The 12492-nt window shown below is 36.7% G+C and overlaps 1 protein-coding gene across 2 annotated transcripts in view; it reads left to right on the forward strand.

Moving 5' to 3' along the window:
- SEC24D (SEC24 homolog D, COPII coat complex component) overlaps positions 1-12492 on the forward strand; it is a 71116-nt gene that overhangs the window by 9392 nt on the left and 49232 nt on the right. For both annotated transcript variants that reach the window (XM_063310419.1, XM_063310420.1), the window contains exons 4-8: positions 3748-3872; positions 6290-6556; positions 7930-8051; positions 9095-9206; positions 10387-10514. In XM_063310419.1, coding sequence (XP_063166489.1) covers positions 3748-3872; positions 6290-6556; positions 7930-8051; positions 9095-9206; positions 10387-10514 — 754 coding nt within the window. The remainder of the gene's footprint in view (positions 1-3747; positions 3873-6289; positions 6557-7929; positions 8052-9094; positions 9207-10386; positions 10515-12492) is intronic.

The following is a 12492-nucleotide window of genomic DNA, read 5'->3' on the forward strand; positions in this document are numbered from 1 at the left end:
TATATGCCAGCTGTCCCTGCAGTGTCTTTGTGCAAACGCATAAATGATCAGAAGGCTTGGGGGTAGGGAGGCTGCAGAGTAGGCACCAAGCCTTCAAATGGCTTGTGGCTGTTTTGTGCCTTTGCATTGCAGATCCAGAAATACTTTTTTAAAAATGGAAACATATGATAGATCTATTCTTGAAAGCTTATTTTTAGTATCTGTTGGAACTTGTTTGTAAGTTCAGTAGGCCATGCTTAGTCCATGAATATGATGTAAGCAGCATCTGCCTTACTTTGGCAGTAGGACCTCACACAATTTTGCATGTCCTTTGGTCTGGCTGAAGCTCCATTTCTCATATGCTGTGTAAGCAGCATGGAATCATAATACTGGAAGGGACCAACCTAATGCAGAAATCCAACTTAAAGCAGCCCCAAAATAAGGTAATCCATCCCTGATTCTACATTTATTTATTTATTATCCCGCCTTTATTGTTTTTATAAATAACCCAAGGTGGCGAACATACCTAATACTCCTTCCTCCTCCTCCTCCTCCTCCTCCTCCTCCTCCTCCTCCTCCTCCTCCTCTTTATTTATTTATTTATTTATTTATTTGATTTCTATAGCCGCCCATCACAGCAAGTGAGATAGAGGAACCCATCACCTCTCTTAGTGGTGGGTTCCACTATAAAACTGCTGTAATTGTTATGAATTTTTCCTAATATTCAACTGGAATCTGCTGTTCTATAATTTAAGACCATTATTCCAAATTCAGGAACAACAGAATTCAAGTCTTTGCCTTGTATTATATGATAGTGCTTCCTATTATTAGAAGAATGCTATCATATTTGTCCTAGTACTTCTCTTTTCAAGGCTAAATATAAACAGTTTTGTCAATATTTCCTCACTGGATTTACTTTCCAACTCTTTCATCACCCTTGTTACTGTTTTAAAAGCTTACACCAGTTTATTTCAGTCTAAAATTATGATGACCGGAACAGGACAGAGAGTACTATCTGACCAATGAGAATACAGTGGAACCAATACTTTCTGTGATTTGGAAAGATACTTATATCGGGCATCACTAAAAGTGTGTACACCACAACTTTGATTTTACAAACCTTGATGCGATGGAATTTGAATGTAATAGGTCACACTGTTATAATTTATGTCATATGTGTTATAGCATTATGCATCTGACATAATGCGTAGTGAAGTCAATATATATATGACATTTGTGTCGGTTGATATCATTTGCCTAATGACAGCATAATGCAAATGATGTAATTGGCATCATTGTGATGACATACCCTTTGATTTACTAGACTTGGGGAAAAACAGAGACCCTCTTCCCAAATTAGTTTGCTACAATGAGATTGCACTGTATTGCGTATTCTATGGACACAATTTAACATAGCCTTTTTGAAAAATAAATCGCTTTCATACAGTGTTCTGGAAAATTGATAAAGAAGTGACTGCATAAATTGGATTAAACAAAAGGAAAAGCCTAATTCTTTTACTATTGTACCAAGCAGTTATTTTAATTAGAGTCCAAGGCCTAATTTAATCCATATGTTTTGAGCAGCCATAATGCGGAACATATTCTGTGGCCAGAGAATCACCTTTGACCTCTATGTCCAACTTAAAAGATCAAAGCTGAAAGTCTGTGAGCCATGAGATGAGATTTAATCTTATTTCAGTTCCTTTTTGTTTCTTCTTGGTCATTATATGGGCAGTGTACGAAGAAATTAATAGTGTCATATTTTGTAGAAATTGCCAAGTTATTTAGGCATGACTTTGGGTCGTATCTTTCTTTGAGAAATTATTGTTGAAGAAGGGCAAATGATTCAGATTGAGCTGTCTATTAATTGTGACCTTTCTTCTTGTTGATCCTATTAAGCTTTGCTTTGTTTAAGCCAGTTTTAAATTTTAAGGAAAAAATAAGCCTAGCATAAAAAGGTAAAGGTTTCCCTTGACGTAAAGTCCAGTCGAGTCCGACTCTAGGGGGCGGTGCTCATCTCCGTTTCTAAGCCTTGGAGCCGGCGTTGTCCATAGGACACTTCCGGGTCATGTGGCCAGCATGACGACACGGAACGCCGTTACCTTCCCGCCGAAGCGGTACCTATTGATCTACTCACATTTGCATGTTTTCAAACTGCTAGGTAAGCAGGAGCTGGGATTAACAACGGGAGCTCACCCCGCCGCGCGGTTTCGAACCGCCGACCTTCCGATCGACAGCTCAGCGGTTTAACCCGCAGCGCCACCGCATATATGTTGATTATTGATTCTTTCATCTATTTTTGTTTCAGGATTTGAAGAGAAAGGGAGGGAGCTTAGTACCAACAGAACTTTATAAAACATGTTTGCTAAAATTGATAAAAGGAAAGAAGGACATATATTTTAGACCAGTCCAAATCATACTTACTAGGAGTAAAATCCACTCCAAGCACAGTATTCTTCATGATTACACAGACATTGGGCTTCTGCAACATGCAAAGTCACAGTGTGATTTTTTTGGTCTAGTTTAGCAAATTCTGTAAATTCTTTTGTGATTTATAAACCATGGCTTAGAGCTTAGTTTTGTCTCAACCCATCCAAACTGTGCTTTATTCCAGAAACCATGTTTAATCAAAGCATGACTTGTATGAAGTAGTTCCCACTTTGTCCAGTCTACTGCTTTCTGAGTAGACCTGGGATGCATGTGCTGCCTTTACAAACAAGAAAAAATTTGCAAAGGAAGAATTATGATCAACAATGGAGCAAAAAGGATAAGAAAGGAAAAGAACCTTAAATACAGAATTGTTCAGTAATGTTGTTTATAGTATCTGGTTGTGTTTCATAGGAAATGTTAACTTATTGCAAATGGAGATCATTTGCATTAGATAGGGTTTAATCTGTTTGCAAAGCACCTCTTCCATTCCATCTCAGGTTTTTTGCAATATGGAAAGAGGGCACTTTCCAAGCATTATCTTCCCTGCTGTTTAGGTTGGAGAAGAGTTCTGGTAAGACTGCTTAGTACTATTCAGCCTCCTAATAAAAATACTGCTAATAGTCTCAGCTCAGATTCTGCTGTGTATATAAAACATAAAGTCACAATGGAGGCCCTTTTTTAGAAGAGAAATTTCAAGTGTACAAAATGTTTCTAACAGAAGACAGCCCCTGTGTAATGATAAACTGTGTTTTATTATCCTGAGAATGAGCTTTGGTGAACTTAGGACTTGCACTCTACTACTGTTGAGCAGCCACGAAGAAGAGATTGGAAACTTTGACTCTGACATTTGATTAGCTGCAGCTTAGTACTGAGTAATTTTAAAACAGTGGTTAATGTCAATTATGCCTTATTGAAACAACCCTGCTATATCAAAGTTGTTTTTTTTTTCAGTAAGCCACAGTGAAAGCTAACCATGGTTTATATGGGTTTAGACATAATGATAAACTGTTATTAGTAGAAGTGAAAGAAAACCTCTTACTTTGAAGGTGCATCAGAAAAATAGAAGAGACAAAGAATATGTCTGAGGCTGGCTCATCCAGGATTGTTCCCTATAAATAATAATTAATCATGATGTTGCTATACAGCATATGATGAGTAAACTTGCTACAGACAAAGCTTCTTTTGAGCTTCCTAGACATTTTATGGGCAATATTTCCTCAGCACAGCCTGCAGGAATGATTCATGTGCATCTTGGCTTATATGAGTTGTTTATGAGCAGTATATTATACTGTGTAGTGATTTCCTCAGATTCTGTAATGTTATTTTTCTTCTTTTCAGATTTCCAGCTTCTCCACCTTCTTATCCTTCCTACCATCAGTCTTTACAATCCTATCCAAATAGCCCCCCTCTGTCTACAGTACAGCTGACAAATCAGCTTGGCAACATGCAAATAAGTAGTTATGGTAAGAATTGCATAATCTGTGAAAGGTGTTTTTTGTTATGTTTTTTGCTTTTTTTATTGAGTAGAAAAAACAGAGAGAAAAATAAAGAAAAGACAGCATTATAAAGAAGAAAAGAAAAAGAAAAGAAAAGAAATCTTTAAAAAAGGAACAAAAATGTACAGTGCATATATTCATGGATATCTATACCTATATACATTAGCACTTTAATGAAAGACAGCCAGATTTCATTATAAACTTCGTAACTTATCTGTGCCCATAAGTGATTCCTTTATAAGTTGCTAATAGCATCAACTTTGCACACCACTGGGTAGTTACTGAGAGATCAGAATTTTAACCATGTGTTGGTTTGTTTTAATTTGTATTGGATTTAAACAATTCTTAGGATAGAAACACTAACTTAAATCCCATAGATTTGAGTGGGACTCAAACATGGCTAATTTAATCTGGATCTAACCCACTGGATCCAATGGATTTCTGCTTGTATTAAAGGGCTTTCAATTGCAGAATCCTGCACCATCACAAAAAACAGTAGAGCAAGGGGATGGGTTGGGTGTACAATAATACGGGGAAGTAGAAAATATTGAGATCTTTGGGATCTGGACCCCTAGAAATGAACATTTTACATTGCACTGATTTTACATTGACTGACTACCATATACCTGTCATCTAAAGTTGGTATAAAAAATACTTTAAACAGACAAACCGTATTTTATGGTAAAGTCAATATAATTTTTCTGAGATTATCAACTTTTTGTGTCTTAAAAACACTGAAAAGACTTAGGCTGAACTATTGTACTGTTTATTTAAACATATTTTTGGTGAAGGACAAAATCTGATAGGAAATTTTAGATTGTATTGGATAGATTGAAAACTTACTGGATGCCTCCAAATACTAGCAATTCCCAGTATTAATGGGATATATAATGTAAATAAATGAATAAATCAGTGGATCATGGCTTTTGAAGTTACCTTCATAATCTTACTTTGACACAAGTGCAAGATTCCTAATGCAAATTTTACCCATTGTAAATGTATTTTTAAAGGAATCATGAAATCATGGCTATTTATTAATTGGACAGATTGTGTTCATTTTTACAAACTTCATAAATTCAGTAATCCTGGAAAAATATATCCTGCACCATTTTGTTTCATGTGTAAAGATACAAGCAATTCTTGGTTTAACAAGCCCTGCCTTAATAAATCTGACTTTATGGAAGAGGGTGCAAGAATGGCAACCACTATTTTAATGCATGCAGAAATAGTGGCCTTTATGATTATGTGCCTGCAAGATAATGACTGCCATATTTGCTCACACATACTGTACAGTGCACAATCTGACATGTACAAAAATCAGCTTATGAGAGTTTTTGTGTAACTTGGAGACTGTGTATATTCAGACATAATCTCTGGAATATTATACATGTCATGGAGCAAATATGGACTTCGCTCCTGGACTTCCACAAAAAGCTAAAAACTTGGTTTTGCCATCATGCCTGGAACAGGGTGGGGAACAGCCATTTGTGGGGATGGCTAGCGCCCTAGGTCAGTTTTTATACTCACGGACTGAAACACAACTTTTAGCCATCTGGATTTTACTATATTTTGTTATACTTTACTCTTATTGTATATTTATTGTGGTATATATATTGATGGTGGATTTTAAATTCTGTTTTTGTAAACCGCCCAGAGTCCCTCCTTTGGGGGGGAGATAGGCGGTAATAAAATTTGATAGATAAATAAATAAATAAATAAATAAATATGGGTTAGGCTTAACACATCAGCAAAGGATCCTCATAGTTTATACATTGTTTTGTTTAGGTAGTAAAAGTATCTCATCTGTATCGTAGTATTTAAGTACCCAGAAGAATGCTTCTCTTTACCAGGAAGTATACTGAAATGGAATGAAATAATTACTTCTAGGAATGTGACGTCATGTACTGTAGTAGTTTGTAATTTGAGTAAATGTTTTTTATAGATATGCTTGTACAGTCATTTTGTTTAATATGAATATAATTAAAATCTACCAATAATTAAAGGATTGGATTCAGACTCAGTCATGCCTAGAGCAGAAACAATTGGAAATAAAATAGTCATAATTGAATAGCTTCCATTGATCTGTTTTGATTAATCTAGACTAAGTTGAGGGAAAAAAACTAGAAGAAAGCAGTGGCAAACCACTTCTGTATTGTTGTCAACAATACTACATAAATGTGTCCATGAAATCCCCAGGAGTCTAGCTTGACTTGAGGGGCACAGTCCTTCTGAGCACACTCTAAGCATAATTAAGTCTGGATCTAATTCACTGTAATTTCAAAGAAATATAAACATTGACAAAAATATTATGTAAATATCTACAATAGTAGATTATGTAGGAGTAACTGCATGACAATTTGAGTTTTTGATGTATTCTTGCATAGGTCCTAGTAATGCTCAGAACCCACCTTCTTCTGGGCCTTTAGGCCTTCCATCATCTTTGCAAGGACCACCACCTCAGCCACATCAAATGGCTTTGCCAGCACGTCCTCCTATTTCTCCACCAAATAACTTGAATAGTCATTGCACTCCACCTTTGCCTCCTTCAATGGCCAGGCAGGAGGGAATCCCTGGTTCAAATCCATTGAACACCAACTTGCCACAGCAACTTGCAAGTGAACCCCCAGGTCCTGGGTTTTCTTCTCAGTATGGTAAGTGTGACAGTCTACAGTATGTAGGATTAGCAGGCTGCAATTTCTGTTTTGAGGATGGGTGAGGGGGTAGCATCTGGTAAAAAGTGAGGGAAGCACCTCATGCTGTAATTTAGAGTAGACAAGGTATAAATGATTTCTTTTTCTGTCCATGGATTCTCTACTGTACATGCACCAGCATAACAATCAGAGATTGTCTTTGTATGACCTGTTAACTCTAGACCTAACATGTTGACTAGACTGCATTATAGACTAAACTTTTCATTGATACAAAACATCCTAATCACTGTTTTTACCTGAGATGTGTTCTGATGTTGCTCCTCTTGACTTGTCCTCCTTGTATCATTGGGACCTGTTATGAGTTCAGATAACAGAGGCAAAAGGTTTGAGTGGCTGCAAAATGGGACATGTTTTTTTTCCACCTTTCCATAGGCATGGCAGAGGAGGAACAAAAAAGGGGTGAATATATAGTCCAAACCTGATTGGACCACCACAGAATGTGCAGACCTGTTTAAATTGGCTCTGTGAGATGGATGTGTCATCTGTTAATAATTTATGCTGTCTTTGGTTGCCACCATGTACATGCATTATCACTTACTATATTTGGGTTTTTAAGTCTACGTAAGCCACCTAGAGTTGTTCTTGTGAGATGGGCTACCATATAAATTGGTTAAAATAATAATGATAATAATAATGATATCATCTTATAGTGAAAATAATTGTTAAGGATGTGTCAGCTGGCCAGCTACCAGAAGAGTGCTGGTCAGACACTAAGAAGATGGCCTTTGTTTGCCAGATCATCTGAATCAGATGCCCATAGCATGAATAGTTTACCAATAGGTAGCATGAGACCAGCTAGTACGTTCAGCAAACATGTCTACACACTCACCAGCACATGGAGGAGGGGCAGGAGAGAAAACAACTTGGAAACAGAAAACTGAATAGGCAACAGAGCTATCCCACCTGCTCTTCCCCTGTTTGGATAACAGCTGCTCCTAACCATTTTTTAAAGAAAAGGATAGAAAAGAAATGTTGGAAAGATTGTATTTTACATGTCTTAAGCAAGCCTCTCTTTCTTTTTTACCATTTCCCATGAAATGTTCCCAGGGGATGTTTATTTAGAGACATCTCGTTTTCTCCTTCCCCATCATATAAGAGAAAATAGATACATCTCGATTTGAGTATAGATTTTAAACAGGGAATAGGCACTAGCTTTTTCAATTTTTTAAAAAAATCTCCTTTAATAAAAATCTAAACAGGTAGGAAACATAGGTTATAAAATAGAGTTCCAGACATCTTATAGGTCAAATATTAAGCAAAGAAAAAAACTTAATTGGGGAGATTATTACATTTTCTCTTTTCTTTTTTTGCAGGAAATTATGGTCCTCCAATGGCAGGGACACAACTGTCTTATCCAAGTGGCCTTCCCTCAGGTCCAGCACAATTAGCTGGACCACAGCAGAGGAAACTTGATCCAGATTCCATTCCAAGCCCAGTGAGTAAGAATTTCATCCTTTCTGCTGCCTGGGATGGGACATACAAGGTGTTCCGCACCCAAAATATTCCGAGCCTGGAATTCTCATTTCAAGCACTTGGAGTTAAAAACAATAGGATTTTCATTCCATATTATTTTGAGTGCTTCACACAACCCACCAACTATAGATAAGAAGGGAATGGGGTAAATAATAAATTATTATTATTTATTAAATAGTTTATAATAATTATTTAGTAAATACATAATAATTCAAACAACTTTAGTTAGTATGGAGGCAGACTGCAAAAAAGTTGCTCAGTTTCTCTGGAAATTGGCCAGTAACATACTTCCCATTTACTTTCAGGACCTTGGAATGAAAAACAAGGCAACAGGCCATGTTATAAGCTTCCTTTGCTTCTAAGATAAGACATTTAAAATAACCAAGTTTTGTTCTGTTGGCACACTCCCACTCACTTAAAATGATCAGATGGAATGTTTTGAATTGGACAGTTTTGCTGCAGGCTCAGAGGAACTTTTTTTTTGTTGTTTATTTCATCCTAAACCTGAAAATGTGATTCTTATTATCCTTTTTAAAAAAGGATCCAGACTTTCCTCTTTTAGCTTGTGTTAAACTTTTTGTGACATTTAAGAGCTCCTTTTATTTTGTTATTGTAATTTTGTGATTAGCTGCAGAAAGGTGGGATAGAAAGGGGGGGGGAATAATTAAATAAATCCCTAACATTGTCTATACTTTGTAGGGCTGAGGAGAGTCAACAAAAATTCTCTTGAATATATGGTTGAAACATTAGTATCATGGGTGGAGGACAGTAGGGAGTCTGAAGCAATTATCATTATAATGCTTAACGACATGTTTGAAGTATAAGGTTCTTCATTTTTTTGAGATGACATTCTAAGGTTTCTTCTAAGCAGCAGCAAATATTTTGTTTTCTTGATCTATAAATCCTGTCTCGATTTTTGAACTATGGTGAAATGTCTCTAAACACTTTTTTTAAAATAAAGCCTGCCTCCAGTGCTTACAATGTTTGTTTATTTTTATCCCTAAGATTCAAGTAATTGAAAATGATAAAGTTTCCAGAGAAGGTCAGACCTATGCTACCAATATCAGAGGTCAAGTCCCTCCTCTTGTTACAACAGATTGTGTGATCCAAGATCAAGGTAAACAGACAACAATCGGTGAACTTCAGTTGTGAGTTTTATTGATTGGGATATTCATATTTAATTTCTCTAATATTGGTAGAGAAATAATGTAGATCATTTATTGGTCAACTTCTTTTTGTCAAAGTGACAGGAGAACACTGTGTTCAAGTGTGTTATTGGTGAACTCATGGAATTCTGTCATCCTGAAGTTAATGTAGCTTCTTCTGGAAATAACTTGTGTAGCTGCATAGTACCTCGGTTAAAGCTAAGCTTTGTGGGAGAGAAATTTATTTTTTTTACATTCTTTTAGGTATTTGATGTTTTTACAACTAATTCTAAACTTCTCTGTACCTAACTTAATTTTTTTGTTGGTTGCTTCTATCTGTGGAAAGGAAGTCATGGGCAATTCTTCATCCCGATGAACTCTCAAATCTTCTCTGTATAATTGAGAAACTTCTGTAGATGATTGGGAGAAGTTGTAGCAGGCTTGGAAAGGAGGAGAAGCCACACTGAAGAAAGGAATTTTCACTTGCACAGTACTGAGTTTTACCCTGTTTGAATTCTTTTGTAGGAAAGGACTAGAGGTTTGAGTGAGAGGAGCAGAACCTAAGTGTACCTACCATTAAGTTGAACCCAGTGAAAAGATACTTATTTTGCATTCTGTGTGCAAGATGGAAAAGCCAAGATAGCAATTTGGAAGCCAGGATTATAGTCACAAATGCATGTTTTAAAATTTCACAGGTTTCTAGGCTGAGAGTACTGAGCATTGCTTTTACTCAGATATAGTTTCAAGACAGAGGCAGATGATGTCCTTGCTTTGACAGGAAGCAAAGCAGAATGAGGGCAATGCTTCCTGTTCTCACTGGAGAAACTCTTTTAACTGGCTATTTTAAAAAAATGCTCCTAGGTCACAAAGCATATGCTGATGAAAAAGGTAGTCCTGTGAGACATCTTCCTTTTCCAAAGCCTCCAAGCCAGTGTTTCTCAGCCTTGGCAACTTTAAGAGATGTGGACTTCCTGTGCTGGCTGGGGAATTCTGGAAGTTGAAGCCCACCTCTCTTAAAATTGCCAAGGTTGAGAAACACTGCTTCAAGCAAAAGGATTATGTGAAAGAATATTCTCATAACCATGATTTTAAGGTCAAAGCATGTTTGCTTTTATTTGTCATGTAACACTGTCACTATTTTTAATTATTCAGGTAACACCAGTCCTCGTTACATTCGATGTACCTCTTACTGCTTTCCTTCATCTTCAGACCTAGCAAAACAGGCTCAGATTCCATTAGCTGCTATCATCAAGCCTTTTGCCAATATTCCAGCAAATGAGGTAAGAGAGAAAACTGACAAAGAAAATATATTTGTTCATAAATTAAGATTTTTAGGGATTCTTCATGGAGGGAATGGACATGATAGCAAAGAAGAATATAATGTGTATTATGAATGAATCAATAAAATCAGTTCTTAAGACCAGTCATTGTTGAATTGTCAAGGAACATCTACAGGAGGCTGTGAAATTCTCACGAATTCTCCTATTATTACTGTGAATCTAGCTCACTGTTCAGGATTTCAGCCTACTCAGTGAGAGTAGAGCCCTTTGATGTAAGGCCTTACATTCATAACCTTTATTTTATAAACTTCATATATGTTTCATAAACTGAACAAAACTGAGAACTATCTTTCTGGCTAAGGCAAAGGCTTGAGCATCCATAAAAATTACTTTTCTACGCATAGCTCTTGATTCTCTTGTATAATCTGATCAATTTAGCACATACAGTTTAGAAGAACTGTTTTACAAGCCATTAAGTTTCTATTTAGCTCATTAATGTTCAGCATGAATCCTGCATACGTGAAATACTATTATACGTATCATTTGTATGAAATCCTATATTTTTAGGATGGTATGGAAATTCTATATTTTTACTCCAAATAATTAATTTTTAAGATACTGGATAATGCATAAGTAGCTACAGATGTTCATACAGATTTCTGGTGAGCGTATTTAATCAATTGATTAATTAAATTTGTATGGCCACCCATCTTACCTAAGTGACTCTTGGTGGCTCACAGCAGTTAAAAACAACAACCAAATAAAAACAAGTTGAAACAGATATACAATATATAAAAATAATCAGTAACCACATTGTACAAAAATAACTATGATCAACAGCAAAATCCATCATTGTATCACACTCCTCAACATTGTAAAAACTGTAAACTGTAAATTGCCAGACCCCAAGACACAGCAACAGAGCCATGTCTTTAGGGCCTTCCTAAAGGCTGAGAGGGTTGGGGCCAATCTAAGGTCCAGGGGGATGATGTTCCACAGGGTGGGCATCTGGCAGAAAAGGCTCTCTTCTTGGGTCCCACCAGATGACACTCTTTCATAGACAGGACCCATAAGATGCTTCTCCTGCTGGACCTGTTGGGATGGGTAGATGTAACTAGGGAGAGCGATACCTCAGATAACCTGGTCCCATGCCATATATAGTTTGGTTCATTACCAATACCTTGAATTGAACCTGGAAGCATCATGGCAACCAATGCAGCTTTTGGAGCAGAGGTGTAACGTGCACTGATCAAGAAGCACACATAACTGCTTGTACTAGCTGCAGCTACAGTTGGGCCACTATAAGAAATTAGAAAGCCTTCAAGAATCCCATCTTGCCAAACTCTGTTTTCTCCATTAGACAGCTGGAAATCAGTGGACTGAACTTTTGTCCCCCATTTTACAAATGTATTCCCTACCATCTTTGGGAGAACTCAGAACTTGGAGTAGAGAAAATATTAGAGATTGGCTTTTTGAAAGGGATGCTAATAAAAACGCAATTGCAGTACAATCATCCAAATTTTCATCCTGGTACCATCATTATAAAAAACATAGAAGCCTCTCCCAGTACCTGGTTAACATAACTAGTGTGTCACTGAGAAGGGCTTTAACATCCCTTTGCCCCCAAACCATGCCCTCTGCATATCTCGAAGGGAGGTTTTGTATGCTCCCTGTCGAACAACGCCTCTGTCCCTGTGGTGTTGTTCAAGTGCAGGATGTTATTCGTTATGTCCTCCACTGCCCCATTTACAACGAGATCAGGACCAGATTATTAATAGCAGATGAACTCAAGGGCTCTGATGTTGAAAAACTGATTTATCTTCTTGCAGATGTGTTTCCAGCTCTTAGCAACCAAATTGCAACTTTTGCTCTGCTCTCACATAAACTTAGGAAGAAATATTTAAGTTCTTAGTTGTAGCTCTGGCTCTATTTTGTTGTAACTTTTTAAAAAAAATATTTAATGCTTTTATTATTTTAT

The sequence above is a fragment of the Candoia aspera genome, chromosome 8 (assembly GCF_035149785.1).
Source record: "Candoia aspera isolate rCanAsp1 chromosome 8, rCanAsp1.hap2, whole genome shotgun sequence".
Taxonomy (NCBI): Eukaryota; Metazoa; Chordata; class Lepidosauria; order Squamata; family Boidae; genus Candoia; species Candoia aspera.